This window comes from Phyllostomus discolor, chromosome 3, assembly GCF_004126475.2.
Source record: "Phyllostomus discolor isolate MPI-MPIP mPhyDis1 chromosome 3, mPhyDis1.pri.v3, whole genome shotgun sequence".
Taxonomy (NCBI): Eukaryota; Metazoa; Chordata; class Mammalia; order Chiroptera; family Phyllostomidae; genus Phyllostomus; species Phyllostomus discolor.
In genome coordinates this window covers 62,057,791-62,080,016 of record NC_040905.2, presented here as the reverse complement: position 1 = coordinate 62,080,016, position 22,226 = coordinate 62,057,791, and the positions used below count along the sequence as shown (strand labels likewise).

The 22,226-nt window shown below is 36.0% G+C and overlaps 2 protein-coding genes across 8 annotated transcripts in view; one reads left to right on the top strand and one right to left on the bottom strand.

Moving 5' to 3' along the window:
• The window catches only part of SPATA9 (spermatogenesis associated 9), a 51,938-nt gene extending 42,417 nt beyond the window's left edge, over positions 1–9,521 (top strand). For all 3 annotated transcript variants that reach the window (XM_036020561.1, XM_028532553.2, XM_036020562.1), the window contains 2 exons: positions 3,796–3,891; positions 9,221–9,521. In XM_036020561.1, the coding sequence (XP_035876454.1) occupies positions 3,796–3,891; positions 9,221–9,499 (375 nt within the window). In that variant the 3' untranslated portion in view covers positions 9,500–9,521. The remainder of the gene's footprint in view (positions 1–3,795; positions 3,892–9,220) is intronic.
• RFESD (Rieske Fe-S domain containing) overlaps positions 1–21,998 on the bottom strand; it is a 44,086-nt gene extending 22,088 nt beyond the window's left edge. Inside the window, exons 1-4 of one of the 5 annotated variants that reach the window (XM_028518658.2) lie at positions 21,125–21,773; positions 13,925–14,100; positions 13,784–13,818; positions 11,441–12,124 (exon numbers count right to left, since the gene is read on the bottom strand). In XM_028518658.2, the coding sequence (XP_028374459.1) occupies positions 11,861–12,124; positions 13,784–13,818; positions 13,925–14,099 (474 nt within the window). In that variant the 5' untranslated portion in view covers position 14,100; positions 21,125–21,773 and the 3' untranslated portion in view covers positions 11,441–11,860. Of the gene's footprint in view, positions 1–11,440; positions 12,125–13,783; positions 13,819–13,924; positions 14,105–21,124; positions 21,835–21,870 lie in introns of those variants that run through there. The other 4 variants (XM_036020564.1, XM_036020565.1, XM_036020566.1 and 1 more) reach the window with 4 other exon arrangements.
• Positions 21,999–22,226: the final 228 nt, after the last annotated feature.

Here is a 22,226-nt window from a genome sequence, read left to right as displayed (position 1 = left end):
AGCATTTATTAAAAGCATTAAAATAGTGAAAATGTGACCCTTAGGCAATATAGCGATTCATTATTCAGAAGCATAACACGTAACAAATACATAGTTTTTTTTGAAACTAATCAGTTTTAATTACTTTTTTAGGTGAAGGACAAAATCTGAAAAAGAAAAATGCAGTGAAACAGAAATAGTAACTCCTTATGCATGCAGATACCACTTTTATTTTTATTGTATATGGCCTACCAATTACTGAATATGGACCTCCTACTTACATTTACGTATTCACAAACTCATAATCTTTCACTCTGCCAGAAGGCATCTTGCTGGAGTGTATCTGCTTTTCCTTCCTACTGTCAGCATCTGCTCTCTACTAATATAATGTCTCCTTGCGGCCTAACAGTGGGATTCAAAGGCATGCTATCATATTGATTCTTCTAACAAAAGGGAAACAGCAACAGCTGCTTTATTTCCTGGAAACTCTTTCCAGAAGCCAGGAATGCTGGGAAATTTTCCAGGCTGACTTACGGAGAGAGAGAGAGAGAGAGAGAGCTAAAACTGCCCCTACACATCCCATACATCCCATACGTATGTAGGAGTTGGTATGGTCTGAAATAAGCACTGCTTCCCCCTCCCCCCAACAACAGCCATCTCTTAGCTACTAGGCTAGCTAGTATTCTTGGCTTCAGCTTCAGCATTCCATAAATCTCTCAAAAGAGATGAAGGGAAATTGTGATGGGCAATTTTGTTTGTCATTCAGTAGTGGCAGCAGTAAGCAAAAACAAAGTTTACTGCAATAACAAGTACTTACAACCTGACCCTGTACGCAGTGCCATATAAATCTTCATTAAAATGTTATCGCGTGTTCTTTGGAAGCACATTCTTCCCCCTCCCTGCCCCCCCAAGCCCAAGCACACATGTTTTAATAGTTTGATGAGATATCATTAATATACATTAAACTGCATATATTTAAAATATACAATATGATGAGATTTGACGTGTATGTACATGCATAAAACCATTGCCACAGTTGAGATAAGGAACATATTCATCACCCCCAAAGATTGCCTCATGTCTTTTTATAATTTATTCCTACCTCCTCCAAACCCCTGTGTCTAGGTGACTACTGGGAGCACATTTTAAAGGCTGCACTATACCATTGAGTAGACAATGTTGTAATTTACCTAATCACTCTGTCATTGTTTCAGTTTTTCAATGTTTTATAACATCATAAGCATTATTGCTGTGCAAATGCATGACTTTATTCACTATAGCCTGTACCTTTTGGAAGTTATTGAAGCCATAGAGTGGCTTGGCTCTACTTCACAGGCGCATGGCTAACTGCCACAGCACTGCTGACTGGGAGGGGAATGGTTTCCCTAATGTCCTCATTTCATATCCTGCTCAAGGCAGCAGAGATGGAGGTGGCCTATGAGGGTAGAGTTCCCTTAAACTGAATATATTATACTATTAGGTTTTGGGCAGGGGCACCTTCTATTACCAGAAGCTAGAAACATTTGAGAGATAAAGTCATTATTGGTGTAAACCTTTTCTACATTTCAAAAAAGCATGCTGGGTATGAGCACAGAACATTTCCTGAAGCTTAGCGATCATCTAAGGTTAATGCTGGCCTTCAGCAGTCTCATGATTAGCATTTTCAAGCAGGTCATTAATCTCCAGGAAATGCTCAGAATTTTGACTGCTTAATTGAAGAAATGAATAATTTAGTAAGGGATGATTATATGAATTTGAACAAAGACTTTTAATTTTATTATTTATTTATTTTTCCAATGTGTTTTTATATTTTTTCCATTACCATTTATCCTCCTATATCCCATCCCTTCTGCAATCCCCACACTGTTCTCCCTGTCAATGAGTCCTTTTTCCTTTTTGCTCAGTCCTTCCACTGCTGAACCTCCCCTCCCTAACTAGCTTTTATCTGCTCTCCATCTATGAGTCTGTCTCTGTTTTGCTTCTTAGTTCAGTTTGTTCATTAGATTCCCCGTATGAGTAAAATCATATGGTATTTGTTTCTCTCTGACTGGTTTATTTCACTTAGTGTAAGATTCTCCAGGTCCATCCATGCTGTTGTAAAGGAGACAATTTTCTTCTTTTTTACAGCCTAGTAAAATTCCATTCTGTGGGTGTCCAAACCTTTGGTGTCTCTGGGCCACATTGGAAGAAGAATTGTCTTGCCACACATTCAATACATGAACACTAGTTAAAACTGATGGAAAAAAAGAGGTTTTAAGTAAATGTACAATTTTGCATTGGGCCACATTCATAGCGATCCTGGGCCACATGCAGCCCACAGGCAGTGGGTTGGACACCCAAGACAGTTGTTTTACCCACTCATCTAATGATGGACACTTGGGCTGCTTCCATATCTTGGTGATTGTAAATAATGTTGCAATGAACATAGGGGTGCTTATGTTTTTTCAAATTAGTGTTTTGGGGTTTTTGTGGGGGTAAATTCCCAGAAGTAGAATCACTGGGTCATAAGACTGTTCCATTTCTAATTTTTTGAGGTATCTCCATACTGCTTTCCACAGTGGCTGCACCAATCTGCATTCCCACCACCAGTGCACTGGGGTTCTCTTTTCTCCACATCCTCACCAGCACTTGCTGTTTGTTGCTTTCTTGATGATAGCCATTCTGGCAGGTGTAAGATAATATCTCATTGCGGTTTTAATTTGCATTTCTCTGATGATTAGTGACATTGAGCTTCTTTCCCTATGTCTATTGGCCATCTGTATGTCCTCTTTGGGGAAGTATCTATTCAGGTCTGTTGCCAACTTTTTAATAGGATCGTTTGGTTTTTTGGTGCTGAGTCTTAAAAGTTCTTCATAAATTTTGAATACTAACCTCTTATTGGATGTGTTGGTGAATATATTTTCCTATTCTGTGGGTTGTCTTTTTATTTTGTTGGTGTTTTCCTTTGCTGTGCAAAAACTTTTTAGTTTGATGTAGTCTCATTTGTTTATTATTTTTTTTATGGAACCACAAAAGACCCCAAATAGCAAAGTGATCTTGAGAAAGAAGAACAAAGTTGAAAGACTCATACTACCTAATATCAAACTATACTATAAGGCCATTTTAATCAAGAGAGCATGGTACTAGCGCGCACACACACACACACACACACACACGACACATAGATCAATGGAACAGAATAGAGAGCGCAGAAATAAACCCATACCTTTTTATCAATTAATATTTGACAGAGGAAGCAAGCACACACAATGGGCTAAAGATACTTTATTCAAAAGATACTTTATTTAATGGTGCTGGGAAAATTGGACAGATACATGTAAAAAATAGAACTAGACCACCTTCTTCTGCCACACACAAGAATAAATTCAAAATGGGTTAAACACTTAAATATTAAACCTGAAACCATAAAAAGTCTAGAAGAAAACATAGGCAGTAAAATCTCATATATTGCTCATAATGATATTTTTTCCTGATATACCTCCTCAGGCAAGGGAGACAAAGGCTGTTTTTCTAACATGCACAGCAGCACCCTCTGGTGAGCACTTGGTAAATGTAAAAAAGTTAAAATAATTTGAATTTTGGAAATGCAAGTTTTTAAAAATAGGTATGTTATAGGTTTTGATGAGCAAAACAATGCATTTTTTATAAAAGAAAAAATAAAGTAATATTTTTTAGGATGTTAACAAAGCCAGATCTAAAGTAGATGACTTTCTTTGAAAAAATTTAAATTCTCATTTTTCAATAACATTGTAAAATTTAACACTGTAACATTGAAAACTTTTGTTTTAATAAGGAAACTCTCTTCTGTTTTTATAGGTCAGGAAGGGTTCTTTGTTTGATATCATTTCCTTCCCAGCAAAGACTGCTTTAACGAGCCTAATATATGCCTCATATGCAGCATTAATTTATTTGGTAAGTTAAGAAAATTATTAGGATCTATAAATAAATATACTGCTTTTATGTAATGTTAAAGGCATATTGTACATTTTATTCATGAAACAAGATAATTTTACATTAAAAATTTACTTTACCATAGCCAAATTTACTTAAATAACTAAAATTATTTTATTTCTATAAAGTGTATTATCACTTGGTCAAAATGTTATCATTTTGTTTTCATTTAGCTACAGTTGTTTTGTTTCAGCCACTGTGCCACGGTTGGTTAAAATTTAGTATCCCAGCGTTTAAGTCTATGATTTGGGGGAAAGCAAATATTAGTGTAGTTTGAATTATGAGTGCTATAAATTTAAAGTACATTTTGAATTACAAGTGCTATAATTCAAAAGTGTTCATCAAAAAGCATGACAAAATAAAAAAGATTTTATAAATTATAAGGGATTGTTTCTTTTAATCTATTTCCTTTTATACTTACCTTTACATTTAAAAAAAAGTATAACATACAAAGAGGGAAGTATACAGCTTGATGAATTACCACAAAATCTATTAATCTATATATCACACAGGTCAAGAAACAAAATATTATATTATTCTAGAAACCTCTTTCTTGGCCCCTCATAATCACTAACCTCTTCTAAAAAGGCAACCACTATTTTGACTTTTAATATAGTAGGTGTTTTTGTTTGAATTGCATATGTGAATCATATATATTTTACTATATATTCTTTTGTATTTGCCTTTTTTTGTTCAACACTATTATTACAAGATTCATTTATTTGATGCTTATAGCAGTAGGTTGTTGATTTCCATTGCTGTGTAGTATTCCACTGATTGACTCTATTACTATTTATCCATTCTACTGTTGAATATCTAGATTATTTACAGTTTTGGCTACTTTGAATAAAGTGCTATTAATAGTATTGTACATATGTTTTGGTGAAATTGCTAGAATAGAATATGTACATAGAATATGTACATGTTCATCTATAGTAGAGGTTATCAAACAGTTTTCCAAAGTGGTTTTCACAATTCATTCCAGGAGATTATAAGATTTCCAGTTTCTCTATATCATCACCAACACCTGGTATTATCAATATTTTCCATTTTTGCCATTCTTGTGGGTATATATTATCACATTGTGATTTGAACTTACATTTCCTTGATTATTAATGAGATTGAGTATCTTTTTAGACACTAATTGGACATTTAGATACCCTTTTTGTGAATATCTATTAAAGAATTGTATCTTCTTGTTTTTCTGTTGGAAGTTGTTCATTCTTTTATGATTGATCTGTACTTGTAAAATATGCTGGGGTGAGCAAAAGTAGGTTTACAGTTATGAGTATCGAAAACACAGTTTATTATTATATTATTATTTATTATTGTATGTCAGTATGAACAACTACAAACCTACTTTTACCCACCCCTGTATTCTAGGAACAAGTCCTCTTTGGGTTACATATGGGCAAGTTTATTTTATTCTATGACTTGCCTTTTCTTCTTTTATCAGTATCTTTTAAAACAGAAGTTCTTAATTTTATTTTTTTAAGATTTTATTTATTTTTAGAGAGATGGGGAAGGGAGGGAGAAAGAGAGGGAGAGAAACATCAATGTATGGTTGCCTCTAACACACCCCATACTGGGGACCTGGCCTGCAACCCAGACATGTGCCCTGACTGGGAATGAAACCAGTGATGCTTTGGTTCACAGGCCTGTGCTCAATCCACTGAGCTACACCAGCCAGGAGAAGTTCTTAATTTTAATATAAACCTGTTTATATTTTTTTCTTTTATGTTAAAAGCTTTATATATCTTAATTATGGAATTTTGACCCACATCCAATACATGAAACTCTTCCCTTTGATGTGCTCTAGGAGCTTTATTATACTACCTTTCACTTTCAGGTTTATAATGCATCTGGAATTGGTATGAAGTAAGGGTCAATTTTTTCCTTCATGGGTATCCAATTGAACTCACTCAATTTATCAGTGAAAAAACACTCTTTACCTATTGCCCAAAAACACTTCTTTTATCATAAATTAAGTGTCCTTATATATGCGGGTCTGTTTCTAGACTCTGCTCTATTCAGTTGATCTATGTGTCTATGCTTCTACCAATTCAACACTTATTTATGGAAACTTTATAAGTCTTAATAACTGGTAGAATAAGTCCTTCCAATCTGTGAACATGGTATATCTTTCTCTTTGTCTTCTTTATTTTCTCTTAATAATTTTTATGTTTTTGTTAGATGTCTTGCACATTTTGTTATTATTTTTGATCATTTTGAAACATACAATAATAAAGAATAAATTTTCCCATAATCTGTAGAGCTAGTTCAGTCCCAATGCAAATCTGAGCAGTGTGCATATGTTGACTAGTTTATTCTAAAATTTATAGGGACATGCAAGGGGACAAGAATATATAAGACATTTTTGAAAAAAAGTATTAAAAGAATTTGCTTTTAAACACATACACAGTTTTTTAAAAAAATATGAGTTTATCAAATAAGTATTTTAATAGTGTTGTAAATATTTGAGATATGCTCAATATCTTAAATGTGAATTTCATACAGAATTGACATTCAACTGAGCTAGAATGCAAATAAACTGCAAAAAATAGGTGAGATTAAATGGCCCTGTTGAAATTTAAAAAAAAAAAAAACAACAAAAACGAGTCTACAGCCAAAATTAAACTCTAATTTCTCAAAGGCTTTTTTGAAATCATGTCACATGATTTGTCATGCTATAAATTTTCTAAGTTGGCAATAAAATAATTTTTGGTTATCTGATAATCGGTCATATGTGCATCCAAGCAAAGCCTAGGAGTGGTCAGGTCTGGAATTACGGTTTTGAAGGCAAATGACATTTATGTTAGAAGTGAATACTCTGAGTGGAACCATGCCAAATGAAGAGTGGGAAGTTGACAGAAATGTGCAGCACACGGTAACGTTTAAGAGGAGCTAGGGAGAAATCCATGGAGATAAGAAGCAATAATCTGAAAAGTAAAAGGAGAATCAGGAGAAATAGTGTCAAGGAAATAGAGACTCAGGAAGTGAAGAGTGGTGTCAAAAACAAGCAGAAAAAGGCAAGTAAAGTGAAGGTTTTGGGTTTCCATTAGATCTAGAAGCAGAGAAGGTGGAGATAACTATCTTAAGAACTATTTCAGTGGTGTGATGGGATAAGGAAGACAGAAATAAGCAGGCTTTGGAATGAAGAGATGATGAAATAGAAACTATGAGTGCAGATTCTTCTTTCTTGTTTGATCAAGACGACAGTGTGTAGCAGTTAAGAGGGAAACAGGGTCCCTGGGATTATTAATTTTTTAAGGTTTAGGATGGAAGATACTTGAACATGTGGTAGGGGGAGAGCCAGTTAAACTAAACTAAAAAGGCAGGGAATAAGTGATAGGGAAGATGACAGGGTATACGTTAAAAGCAAAGATAGACACTGACCTTGATGAAGATACTTCATTTTCTAAAACTGGGACAGAAGTGGTTAGAATGGGCACAGATAAAGTTTTGTAGGTGAGAGAAAAAGAAATGTATCAAATATGATAGCACTCCCCAACCTGTTTTCATAGCATGGCATATAAAAATTATCATATTTGGGATAAATGCATGAAGCTATCTACATCTGTAAGTGATGCACTTCAAGCTTTATAGTTCTAGGTTTGGATATACTCAGATGCAAGTAAAAAAAAAATACCTGACAGTGCCTTCATCGATAAAGACATTTAAATACCCCTCTTAATTAGAAGTCTGGAGTTCCCAGGTTTGCACAGTGGGTCTACAACATCATCATGAACCCAAGGCCTTTCTATCTTTTTTTTCTGCTATCCTGTTTGTTCTTTTAGTCCTTGGGCTTGCTTAGGCATTACATCCCTATCAGTTTCCAAGGTAGGAATGAGGGGATAGGTAGAGGCAAAAGACAGTCTTTCTTTTTATATAGTAGGAAAACCTTTTCCAAAAATCCTTCCTGAACTCCTGCCTGGAAGACATTTTGTTTCTTTGGACAGAACAGGGTCACATGGCCACACACTAACTGCAGGATGGTTAAGAGAAGCATCTGATGTTTACCCATTCTACAGGGGGAGGCAGGCAAGAATGGAGGAAATCAGTCCTTTCTCTAGTCCTTTCTCTGTTACTCTCTAAACATCTTCCAAGTGTTTATAGCCAATTATATCACCTTAAGGCATCGCTGGTAAAATAAACTAATCTAGGTCTTCTTATATTTCATAGATTATATTATTCTTATTGTTTGCCTTAGATCTGGGCTGTCAAACTCATTTTCACCGGGGACCATATCAGCGTTTAAAAGGCCGAATGTAATTTTAGGACTGTATAAATGTAACTACTCCTTGACTAGGGGCAAGGAGTTTGACACTGCCGCCAGGTAGAAACAAGGTGCCAGCTAGATAAAACAAGGTAGAGGGCCAGATTCGGCCCATGCGCCTTGTGTTTGCCACCTGTGCCTTAGATACTTGGCATTATCATTGTCTTTATCATTAGTAAGCTTACAGAATACATTTAGTGGGTGCAGTTCTTAGTGATTCTCACTTTTTGAAATATTCTTCTCTATATGTTTTCACAATCTTAAAGTACTAAATGGCATTGTTGAGGGTAAATGGATCACATGTTTGTTTAGAAATCATTGATCTACTAGCTTACTAAATTCTTACCAGAATGTTCATGTCCTTCCAGTTGTATACATGGGTATAAGCAAAGTCCAGGTGGAACAAAGCAAAAATAAAATACCTATTGTGAGGTATTAACATGTTGGAGACAAATTTCACCTCTCAGAAAATTTCGTTGAATTAAATCAGGAGAATAAAGGAAATGTTTCATTTAATTAAATCAGAATAAAAATATAAAACATCTGCCCTGGATGGTGTAGCTCAATGGATTGAGCGTGGGCTGCTAACCAAAGTGTGGCAGGTTCGATTCCCAATCAGGGTACATGCCTGGGTTGCAGGCCATGACCCCCAGCAACCGCACATTGATGTTTCTCTCTATCTCCCTTCCTTCCCTCTCTAAAAATAAATAAATAAAATCTTAAAAAATATACATATAAAACATCTAATGAATTTAGAAAAAAGATGTAAAGCATATCTTTATTTAGTCACACTAGGTTTTAATTTTCTTTCTAGATTATGATGTAATATATTCAGAACAAGGAATCAATCTATTGATGTTTATCATGTGCCGGGGTTCCTGGAAGGAAGTGCTTTTCCAATAGAATATGTAGACTAATGAATGACTTCATATTAAACACTTTATTGGACTTTTCTATCTGCAAATTCAGTGGCTAAAAAAGAAAATTTGCTTTTCAATTTGTTTTCGTTATTAGACAGTCTGTGTTAATGCTGTTCTGGAGAAGGTAAAGAAAATTTTCCAAGAAGAAGAATCCATAAGGCAAAACAGAGAGGAGAGTGAGAATCTTAGAAAAGCCTTTTCTGAGCCTGTGCTTTCTGATCCTGTGTTTCCTGAAGGCGAAATCAAAGCAAAACCTTACAGGTCATTGCCGGAGAGGCCAGACAATGTTTCAGACATTCCTGCCAATCATTTGAGTGATAAGATCCAGGTTTTACATTCTGTGTTTGACCAATCAACTGAAATAAATGAGTGAGGAAATCTAAACACAAATATCACTGAACAGTTTAAGAGTTATCTATCTAATAACATTTTATCTGACAAAGGTAGGAAACTAGTTTTCATATACTAATAGTTAAGCTGCTTTTAAAAAGGGTGGGGAGGAACTAATAAAATGTCATACTCAAGCATTTATATGGTACAGAAAATAAAATATATGTATCACTATCTGATATCTTTTAATGAACAAGAAAATGTACCCTTTGGTGGGAAGACTTTATGCTATGTTTTATAATATAGGTCTATTTATAATACATTTATGTTTTTTATTAAAGACTTGTTTTGAGTATCTTTCTAATTATTTTTCTGGAAGGGTAAAACCATCTCAATAAAAATGCTACATATCTTTTTTAGATACATTTTTTAAAGAACATTTGTTTTCTATCTACAGTCTGCATAGTTTGAGTCTGCCTCATCTCAGACGATAACTCATCTGTAAAGTATGAGTTATAAACTATGATTTGCAATTCATAGATTTCATAAAGTTATAAAATAGAATATTATTTACAAATCTGACAAGAAGCCTTCTATATACGAGAACAGATTTAGAGTAACAAATCTAAAACCAGAAATTGAGTTCATATTACTCACTGTTACTACTGGATCTTAAGAGAAAATTTGTCTATAACTAGCCCTGCTAATGAGAGCCATGGTTTTGCCTGCAGCAGATTCTTTGGTTTCTTCCGTGGCAATTCTGGCCACGTGTTAGGATCTAAGATAGCCATTATGGACTGGCCATTAGAGGACTAGCACCTAATATAATAGGCTGGGATGTGCCCATTCCAGAGACAGCACATTTCCTATACCTGGTGAGTAGCTGCTGCCATAAACAGTATTTATACAGAGCCCAAGCCTGGCTCTTTAGTAGTAGTCTGAAAAATGAGTGCAAGTGTTGTATTACCTCATGCTGCCCATATTCCAGCAGAAAGGGAAATTTAATAGTGTGTAGAAAAGGGCTCTGTAAGCAGAGCCTTAATGATACTTTATTCACTTATTATTTTTATAATAATCAAGGGAAAGAGTCCAGGTTTGGAGCCTTAATTCAATCCTGTGCCACTAAGAACTTTACTGTGCTTTGGGAAGAGGTTCCAAACATGGCAGTTTTTCTTACTCTGAATTCCTATTCTGCTTACCCCAGATCTTTCTCGTTTGACTTATTCTTATATTCTATGTGCTGCCAAGTTTTAGATACCTAGCACCCAGGATGTTAAAGTGCACGGTGGGCCCCAGGCAACTAGAACAGCACTGCCCAAAGGTAACTGTCATGGTAAAGCAGGGTGAACCCCTAACACCACCACAACAGAAAGGACTCTGAGGAAGAATACCCTGCACCACTTCTCTCTATAACATTTACATGAAACAGTTGTACATACATGCGCAAAGTTCTCTACAATTTTTTTTAAAAAAATCTTTACTTGAAAATTTCATATAGGCATTCAAATTCAAAGTGCTTTGGCTCACCCACTGGGAAATGTCACATCTCCCATGGCTGGGCAGCAGTTGTGTGTGTCTTCTCACTTTGAGACTGTTTTCTTGATCAGAGAGAAACTGAGCCATGGTTTATTTTGATGTCCAGTATATTGATAAATTTCTTAGTTTTAAACTCAGCATGTAAACTTATCCCATTTCTGGAGGCAATTTTTAAATGTAAAAAGTTTTATACACAGGGGTGGGCAAAAGTAGGTTTACAGCTGTTCATATGGAATATAATACAATAATTGATTAATAATACAAGAATAAAATGTGTTTCACATACTTATAACTGTAAATCTACTTTTGCCCTCCCCTGTATTTGGAAAAACTGAAGTTAAGATCTATTTCAAAATATTTAAATTTTACCTTTAAAAAGTAATGATCAAATAGGAGAGGTGGGGAATGCATGAAGGTAGCAATAAAACAAGAATGGAAGAATGCTGAATTTGTTGAAGTTGGGTGATGAGAGTTTATTATACTATTTTGTTTACTTTGTATATATTAAACTTTTCCATGATAAAATCTGCTATATCAAATAAGGATTGCCCCCACCCATTTTTCTTAGATCTTATTTTATACCTTATCTTCATTTTAGTTACTTCAAATTATTTTCATCCTTCTTACAATGCACATACCAGACCTATAACCTTCAGGTTCCAGTCAATCCAGAGGACTGGATGAAATGTATTCTATAGATCCTGATTATAATCCTTATATCATACACAGTACATGTGCTTTGGAGCCTCTCAGATTTATGTGATTTTTTAAAAAATAAGTAATGCACCTGTTGGAAGAAAAATCATCTTTGGTATTGAAGCAAGGTTATTTTCAAAATATACATATTTCTCATTGCCATATAATTTTATCATGAAGAACTCTTAATTACTTTGAAGTTTCCAGTGGCATAAAAATCAGAGTCACACTTGAAAGGATCAGTAGAAAGAGTCACATAAATATTCCCATTGTCCACTGTCACTCTATGAATCCTTTGCTTTATTCCTTTAGAACACCACTTGGGTTTTGCTGATGGATCTTTAGGGTTTATAGACTGATATAGTCCTTCTCCTGTTGCCAAAGTGATTTTATATTTATGCCAGGGGCAAACTATACATGGTCGTCCATCAAAATCCTGGGGAAGGAAAAATTGATTTAATAATCTGACATTTCCAATGTTTACAGTAAACCTCAAACTCAGAACAGAATATATTGCAGAAGAATCAGGTTAAAGAACAAGCCAGCTTTTCTTTTTCACTTCCATTTAAAAATTATTCATCATTAGGCAGAACATAACTTAGCAGTCATCAGTCCCTTTCACTGTTGATGAGAGACCCAGTGTGTTAGAGCTGGATCAGAGGGTTACTAGCTCAGGCAACTATACCATGTTACTGCAGCTGTGCTGTTATCTATTAGATGCCAATGCTGCTTCCTTGACAGAAATGAAGCAATGGCTTCAGGTGTTTCTAAAGGAATTTTCACTAGATGCTGGAAGAATAAGCTTCAGATGTAAATCAAGAGAGGTTACTAAAGGCATGAGTGCATATATTAATTGCAGAGCGATTTATGATCCAAAGTAGTCAATTTTCAACTGTTTAACTGTATTAGAGAGTGCTTCTCAAATTTTGAAGAGCATGGTAATCACTAATATCTATTTAAATACAAATCTTGTTTAAATTCAGTAGGCCTAGGGTGAGTGCAAGACTCTGCATTTCCAATAAGTTTCCACACGGCACCAATATTTCTGGGCTATTTACCACACTTTGAGTAGCAAAGTCGTATAGCTCTCATGGCCTGAAACTGAGGAAAATTCTTTTACATTTATTATCACCAGGTGCTTACATTTTTTTTTTTACACCAGAAGTGCTGGAATACTGATATTGTATCCCCCAGAAAACTGTTAGCAAACATTCACATTTTGTGATTCATTAATTAATATTCATAATTTACATACACATCCTTTATCATAAGGGCAAGTGGGGAACTAGGTAGATAGGAAGTGTAGAGAGAGTGGAACAGTAAGTTTAAGGTTGTACTTCATACAAGTCAGAGAGAGAAAGAGAGAGGGGTATCAGTTTCATGAAGCAGAAAAACGAGAAATAAGGTAGCTAGTTTGGGAATGCAAGGAAGCAAGACAGTTTTCTCATTCCTCCAGTTGAACTTTCAAAGTGTGGTTTCTTTCTCAAAACATAAATTTATATTTTTATTACATTATAAAAGTAATATGTACTCATTGGAAAAATTCAAGCTATGCAGAAGTGTATAAAATAAAAAGTGAATGTTATTTTTTATTTTAAAATGGGATTACATTAAAACTATTATTCTATGACTTACTTTTTTCACTCAAGAATATATTGTTGATGTCCTTCTATACCAACATATGTAGATCTGCCTTGTTAATTTAGCTGTTGCACAGTATTCCACAGCATGACTATTCATAATTTATACTGTTTCCTATTGCCGAAACATTTAGGTTGTTGTCAATTTTTATTAAAATAAATAATGTTACAATGACTCTCTCCTATAGATACAATTAAACACTTGTGCAATTATATCTGTGGGGTAGATATCTCAGAGTATAATTGCTTTGTCAGAAGATACGCATATTTCTCACATTCATCTGTGAAATGGTTTTTTTACATTGTAGGGCTGTAATTTCTAGAATATTAAAAATGATACTAGAAGTATTAAAATATAGTCCAAATCTAAATGTAAATCATTTTAATACAGAATGAAATAAGAATGTAAATAAGAAATATCTGAGTTTTATGAGAATAGATTTAATGTCACATACCTCTATGTCTCCCAAATGTAAAGGTCCTCCTGAGTCTGAAAAGAAATTGAATATTACATCTAGTCACTAAAAAGTCTGAAATTTTGAGTTTTATGCTTAGTAAGCAAATACAAGATTTACAAATGAAAAATAAAATCTTACGGTAACAGCGAATATCCATAGCATGATATTCTCCCTTGTGGTAGAAAATGACCACTTCTCTCTCATGGACAACAGCTGTCATTCTTTCAGATTTCTTAATGTCAACTTCTCTGCCAACATAGACAGGAGGATTTTCCTTCATTTCAGGATCTTGCTGAGAGCCATCAAGATCCATGCTGGTTGAACCAAAAAGAAAGAAAAAAAGAAAATTGCAAGTGGTCTCCAGTAGTTTGGTTATAACTTAGCTCAGAGATAATCATATCATATGAGAAGTCTGATTTCTCTGAGACTGGTAGAAGCATTTTTGGTAGCTATATAAAATAAAACATTTATAAATATTGGATTATAGTTAGTCATGATTTTGAGTTACAGACCTTTAAAGCTTCCCAAAATTGTGGAGAACTCCTCCCGTTGAGGCTGGACTTGTATAGTAGATTCATTTTAATGTGTAAGATGGATATTTGAGAACTCCTAAGACACAGACTAAAGTTTCACTGTCCTTTTATTCCCCATCAGACTCAATGCTAAACAACATTTGATTATTCCACTGAAGGTAGGTATCTCTGAGTCCGAATACTCTTGGACCTCTAGGTTAAGAGGGCTCATCTGGTTTTATTTTTCCTTTTTTTAAAAAAAAACTATTGGTTTCAGGTGTACAGCTCAATGGTTTAAACAATCATATAATTTACATAGTATTTCACTCAATATTTCCAGTACCCCACGTGATCACAATATCATCATCTATTATTTCATATGTTTTATTTATTTCCCCATGACTATTTTGTAGCTACCAGTTTATGCTTCTTAGTTCCTTCACCTCCTTCACCCAGTGACCCAACTCCTCTCCCTTTGGCAACCACCAGCTCTCTCTCTATATCTATGAGTCTCTTTCAATTTTGTTTGTTCATTTATTTTGTTCTTGAGATTCCACAAAAAATGAAATCATATGGTATTTGTCTTTCTCTGACTGACTTAGTCATGAGCATAATACCCTCTAGGTCCATCCATGCAGCTGCAAATGGTAGGATTTCATTATTTTTTATGGCCAAGTAATATTCCATTGTCTATATGAACCATTGTTTTTTTATCCACTTGTCTATTGATGGGCACTTGGGCTGCTTCCATAGCTTGGCTATTAGAAATAATGGTGCAATAAACATAGAGGTGCATACAGTTTTTCAAATTAGTGTTTTGGGTTTCTCTAGATAAATTCTTGAAAGTGGAAACACTGGGTTGGCTCACTTGGTTTCGCCAGCAGGGAGAGACAGCTCTTACAGATCAACTAGATGACTATTCTGGCAGAAGGAGACAGGTATGACTGGACACCTTGCACTTTCTTAAATCAGAAATTGTCATTACTGTCTTCTTCCTTATTTGGGCATTCAAAGAGATGACTTCTCTTCAGTTAATCTATAGCAGTATATTATACAAACTCATATTTCTAAACAAGATTTCATAGAGAATTTGCAGGTGTTCTAAATCAAATTTTTTCTCAGTACAGATACTCAGCCTATTTCTTTGAAAGCAACCCTTCCAAAGAGACCTTCTGTGTACTTTAAGAACATAGTCTTCAGGCCTTCTAGTGGTTTCTCTAAATATTTATGTAATCCTGCATGGCTGACTACAAGTTTGAAAATGTTAGTAGGAAAAGAGCATTGGCTCATTTAGCTATTTTTAAAAACTGAGGTATAACTAACATACAACATTAGTTTAATGTGTACAACATAATGATGTGATATTTGTATATATTGTGAAATGATCACTGCAATAAGTCTAGATAACATCCATCAATATACATAGTTATAGAATTTTTTTCTTGTGCTGAGGACTTTTAAGATCTATTCTCTAGCAACTTTCAAGTGAGAGGATGGCTTGTTTAAAAAATAAGTTCATCCCAGTCAGGGTACATGCCTGGGTTGCAGGCCATGACCCCCAGCAACCGCACACTGATGTTTCTCTCTCTCTCTCTTTCTCCCTCCCTTCCCTCTCTAAAGATAAATAAAATCTTAAAAGAATAAGTTCATAACAGAAATTATTAAGAAGTCAAATCTCTTTGTGAAGGCAAGAAACAAGCTTTAGAAAAAGGAATTTATAGACTACTCTTTTGAGGTTAGTTTTGAGTCATAAGAAAGATATTGAATATATATTAGATATAAGTCTGAGCTCCAAAACTGAAGTGTAGGACGAGGGGTGTGTGTGTGTGTGTGTGTGTGTTGATGGGAAGAAGCTGGAGCTATGAATTCAAAGTATAGAGGAAAGTATTACACAAATCAAGCTTAGGAAATTACAGAGATATCAGTTTGTACTTTGAAATTAGCACTGTTAACCTTTGCTCTAAAACAAATCTAGTTTCTTTTTTAAAGGATGGGAAAAAACACATGCTATTTTTGAAAAATTATTTCACAATAATAAAAGCAAAACTATAGTTTTTTTCTTTTTTATGTATTTATATTTATTTTTATTTTTATTGTTGTTAAGTACAGTTGTGTCCATTTCCCCCTCATCACTCCCCCTGCCCACCCCATCCCCACCTTCCACCCTCAATCTTACCCTCCTTTGGCTTTATCCATGTGTCCTTTATACATGTTCCTTGATGACCCTTCTCCTTTTTTCCCCATTACCCCCCCTCTCCCCACCCCTCTGGTCACTGTTGGTTTTTTCTTTATTTCAATGTCTCTGGTTATATTATGCTTGCTTGTTTGTTTTGCCGATTAGGTTCCACTTATAGGTAAGAGCATATGGTATTTGTCTTTCAGTGCTTTCAGTATCACTTAGCATAATGCTCTCCAGTTCCATCCATGCTATTGCGAAGAATAGGAGCTCCTTCTTTTCTTCTGCTGTGTAGTATTCCATTGTGTAAATGTACCAGAGCTTTTTGATCCACTCATTCACTGATGGGCACTTAGGTTGTTTCCAATTCTTGGCTATTGTAAATTGTGCTGCTGTGAACATTGGGGCACATAGGTTCTTTTGAATTGTTGTTTCAGTATTCTTAGGGTATAATACCAGCAGTGGAATTGCTGGGTCAAAAGGCAGTTTCATTTTTAGTTTTTTGAGGAAATTCCATACTGTTTTCAACAGTGGCTGCACCAGTCTGCATTCCCACCAACACAGCATTAGGGTTCTCTTTTCTCCACAAACTCGCCAGCACTTGTTCTTTGTTGATTTGTTTATGATGGCCATCGTGACTGGTGTGAAGTGGTATCTCATTGTGGTTTTAATTTGCATCTTTTTGATGACTAGTGATGCTGAACATTCTTTCATATGTCTCTGGGCCTTCTGTAGGTCCTCCTTGGAGAAGTGTCTATTTAGGTCCTTTGCCCATTTTTTAATTGGATTGTTTGTCTTCCTGTAGTGGAGTCACGTGAGTTCTTTATACATTTGGGAGATCAAGTCCTTGTCTGAGGTATCATTGGCAAATATATTTTCCCATATGTTTGGTTCCCTATTCATTTTGCTGATGTTTTCTTTAGCCATGCAGAAGCTTTTTAATTTGATAAAGTCCCATTTGTTTATTCTTTCCTTTATGCCCCTTGCTCTAGGAGATGTATTGGTGAAAATACTGCTGTGTGGAATATCTGAGATTTTCTTTCCTCTGTTCTCCTTTAGGACTTTTATGGTTTTGCAACATATATTTGAGTCTTTTATCCATCTTGAGTTTATTTTTGTGTATGGTATAAGTTGGTGGTTGAGTTTCATTTTTTTGCATGTGCCTGTCCAGATCTCCCTACACCATTTGTTGAAGACTATTTTTACTCCTCTTTATGCTTCTGCCGCTTTATTGAATATTAATTGACCACAGAGACATGGGTTTATTTCTGGGCTCCCTATTCTGTTCCATTGATCTATGTGTCTGTTCTTATGCCAATACCAGACTGTTTTGATTACAGTGGCCTTGTAATATAGTTTGATGTCAGGTATTGTGATCAATACCCTCCCACTTTGCTCTTCTTTCTCAAAATTCCTGTGGCTATTCAGGGTAGCTTATGGTTCCATATAAATTTTTGAAATGTTTGTTCTATATCTGTGAAATATGTCACTGGTGTTTTAATAGGGATTTCACTGAATCTATAAATTGCTTTAGGTAGTGTGGACATTTTGATTATGTTAATTCTTCCAATCCATGAACCTTGTTGCTATAGCAAATGGGATATTTTTCTTGATTTCTGTTTCTGATATTTCATTGTGGGTGCACAAAAATGCCTTTGGTTTCTGAATATTGACTTTGTATTCCCCTCTATCACCAAATTCACTTCAATGTATGGTTGCCTCTTGCATACCCCCAACTGGGACCCAGCTTGCAACATAGGCATGTTCCCTGACTGAGAATTGAACCAGTGAGCCTTTGGTTCACAGGCCACTACTCAATCCACTGAGCCACACCAGGCAGACAGGGCTATAGCATTTTTTTAAAAAGGTAATGATTTTGTGAATTAGCCATGGCTGACAGGAGGCTGCATACTACATCTTTAAACTGTCCAGAAGCTACTCAAAGTATACAAATTACTCAGGCAGTAGTAATTACCTCCAGAGTGTTGGACATGCAGCCCTTTATCACATTTTCTGACAGAACAGACAGAAGGGTGATAATGATAAGAAAAATGGGAACAGAAAGATGAACTAAAAAAGGGGGAAATGGCCTGAACCAAAAGAAATAAATATGGTGTTTGCAATACATTTAACTGACAAAGGATTAATATTCACAATACAGGAATGCCTATCAACCAGAAAGAAAATTCCAAATAATCATAGAAAAATGGGCAAAAGACATGTACAAATATTTCACAGATAAGGAAATTTGAAAGGCCACTAATCACATGTAAAAATGCAATAGAATTATTGTATTTCTTATTAGTAGGAAAATGCAAAAGAAATTCAAAGCTAAGTCACATATGGGATACCATTTTTCTATCTAACAGACTGGAAAAAATTATATCAAGTATTGGCAAGGATACAAAGCAACTGATGGCGATGATGTCAATTAGTGCAACCTACAGTTTGACATTACCTAGTAATGCTGAACATACTCATGACCCAATAATCCCGCTTTCGGTATGTTACAGAGAAGCATTCACAGGTACACCAAGAGACATGCACAAGAGAGGTTATAATAACAAATTAGACAGGAAACAACTCAAAATTAATCAACTGTGAAATGGATAGTTTTTATATTCAATGGAATGTAGCAGTAATATGGCTATATTAATTAGGATTAATTTCAAAAATGTAACTTTAAATGAAATTTTTTTTCAAGATTTCAGAGTACACTTCCATTTTTATCAAGTGCAAAAATAGGTAAAACCAAACAACATTCATGGACACATGTATAGAGAATAAAATTTATAAAGAAAAGCAAGGGGATTGTTAACACAAAATTTCTTAAATGTCTCAAAGTATTAGATTTGGTCTTATATTTAAAATTATTCTTTTTCAATATTTAGGTTGTATCCTGACTTATAATTATGATCCAAATGATCTGGAATTCAAGAAAAAGGAAATAAAATGGCACTTTCTATCCTCAGAGAAAGTGCCTGTGCACATTCAGCTTATTTCAAAACTTAACATTAGCAGAGGAAATAAACAAATAATTCTCTTACTGTTCTTTTTACAGGCAAAAACAAGAAAAGAAATACTAGTATCAAGCAAGTAATGAAATACATGAGATGTAGAGAAGCATCAAAAGTTAAATGAGATTTCCCCAACCCCCAAATAATTGAGAACCAAATACAATCCTTCATCTTTCCATCTCTTAGAACATGCGGTCTTTGCAGGTTTGTCCTTTACCAAGGAACACTGTAGCGAACTTTGCAGGGGCTGATAAGAAATGAGCAGAAAAAGCTGACACTAATGATAAAGGTTTCAGAGAACTATGTTTATGGTCTTTCATCTTGCTTAGGAAAGTATGATCTCATCCTTCAAATAACTGTTCCCTCTGTGTATCATAAATGGTTTTATTTATTTATTATATCTGGTGATTATGTGTAATTAACACCCATATTACTCTTAATTAAATATTGTGAATATGAAGGTCTGCACATTCAGAGAACAAGGGTCAATGTATTCACCTTAATTACTGCTACTTTGATGAACTATTTATGTTTTCCCAGACATTTCTTGTATTTTTAATCAACTTTAAGATAGTAGAATCTTAACTGAATAAAAGTATAGTGGAAAATTAAACAGCTTATCCAGTTTGTGGCTAGATGATGAAGAAAACCATTCTGAAAAATCTATCCATTTTGTTCCACAGTTCACTCTTCAAGAAACGATTTGTGTTTATTTGTTTGGGTTTTTTTTTTTGGCTTGTGCCTAAAATTAGGTTCCTAAAGGTGTTAACAGCAGCACATACAATTACAAATTAGCTAAATGGATCCTCAGTCTCTATTAGATACCCTTCCAGCATAGGGAATCCATTCACATTGAATTGAAAAAAATAACTAAGTTATCTATAAGACAGTGGAAACAGAAGAGACATGAAATTAAAGGAATTTACTTGTTAACTCCTCTTGAGCACTGACTTAAGTGCTTTTACTAAGCCTGAGACTTGGTCTACACATTTTCAGAATGCATAGCTCCAGGGTGTCACTCTTGCTTTTAGGTTCAGAGAAGAGAGATGCTGTAGATAGTAGCTTTGTACAATTTCTTTGGGTGGCAGAATAATGCATAAAACTAGCTATCTTTCAGTGAGTGCCAGTGCTTGGACTCTTTGCATATAGGAGTTCATTAGTCAAAAACAAACAAACAAACAAACCAAAAAACCATCTATTTTCCAGATGAGGAAACTAAAAGTAAAGGGTCCTTTTTAACAAAAGCTTACCCAAACTCACAAAGTAGCAGTTAAGAATCAAACCTGGATCTCATGAGTCTAAATTAGTGAACAACGAAATATAAATCTTAACATTTCATCTAAGTAGTATCCATGGACTCATAAAAACACATGGCCTGCAAGTAAAGTATCTCACAGGTACCAAACCTTTTAGCAAAGTAAAGATATTATCTATCTCTATCTCTCTCACCATATATATCACCAAAGATGACGGCCCTGAATTCTTTTAAAGTTAGGAACGCTATTGTGCAAGAGTTATGTCAACAAGTGTTTAATATGGAATATTTTCCCTAATAATTTAATAAAGTTACGTCGCTGTTCTGGCATCTGCTATTGCCTGGGATATTAGAGATGAGATCACCTGGTGAACTCACCTGGGTTGGAATCCTGCCTCTGAGTGAAGTCGGGCAAGTATCTTTAGGTCCCTGTGCTGCAATAATTAAGGCCTGCCACATATGGTTCTGGTGAGGAATTAATGGTTCACCCTAGTCAAGTCAGAGCAGGGCCTGACAGTAGGGAACGCGCCCGTCGTGTGTTAGCTGTCATCAAGAAGGTCCAGCTCTGACAGTTTATGGTACAGGGACTTCAAGCTGTTCAACCTTTCAGTCCAGTCGGTCTGCAGCTGTTAGAAGGAGCGGTGCTGTCCAGATGTGGACGGCTCTGCCCGCACCCTCCCGCTGAAGACAGCTAGGGCCGCCGGGGCGCAGAGATAGGCCCCGCAGCAGTTTTCACCCTTTACAGCGCACGAAGGCTGGGAAAGCTCGTTAAAAGCGCCCCGCCGGCTCAACTGAGGCGGCAGGTTCTGGGCGTGCTGCGCAGGCTCTAAGGGGAACGAAGTTGGTGGGCTTCGCTGTGACTGGGCAGAAGCCGGTGCCGGGGTCGACGGTTAACCACGGCGGGACCGACTCCCGGGAAGGCCGCACTGCTCAGAAAGCCCAGGGGCACAGGCCACAGGACAGCAAGCCGCGCCAGCTGCAGAAGGCCGCTGTCACGGTCGCCGCCGCGGCCTTAGCCGTCGCCGGAAGTCCGAGTCCAGACCCGCCACCCTACCGGAAGCAGCGGCCCTCGCGAGCCCCGCCCCGGCCCGGCCGCCCAACCCAATGGCTAGAGCAGAATTTACCTTCGAGTCCTTCGCTCCACCTCCGCGAAAGCGACCTTCTGCAGACCCCGCGAGAGGCTACTGAGTGGCCCCGGGCTAGGTTATCGCGCTGAGCCTTCCCGAGGCGTGGCGAGGCCGCCCACGTGACCCCAGGGTGCCATTCCCCTGGGGCCCGTTGGAAAGCTCCGCGGACCAACCATTCTCTGGCGGGACCTCCAAACCGACAGTCTTATTAATGTATTTGACAAACGTAGGTGGCAACCATTTGTTGTGAAATGTTTGGTTTTACCATGTTTATCCAAATTTTAAATGGACCTAGCGATCTCATTTCAAGGAATTAACCTTCTAAAAAACTTGAAAAATTAGTCACAATGCAT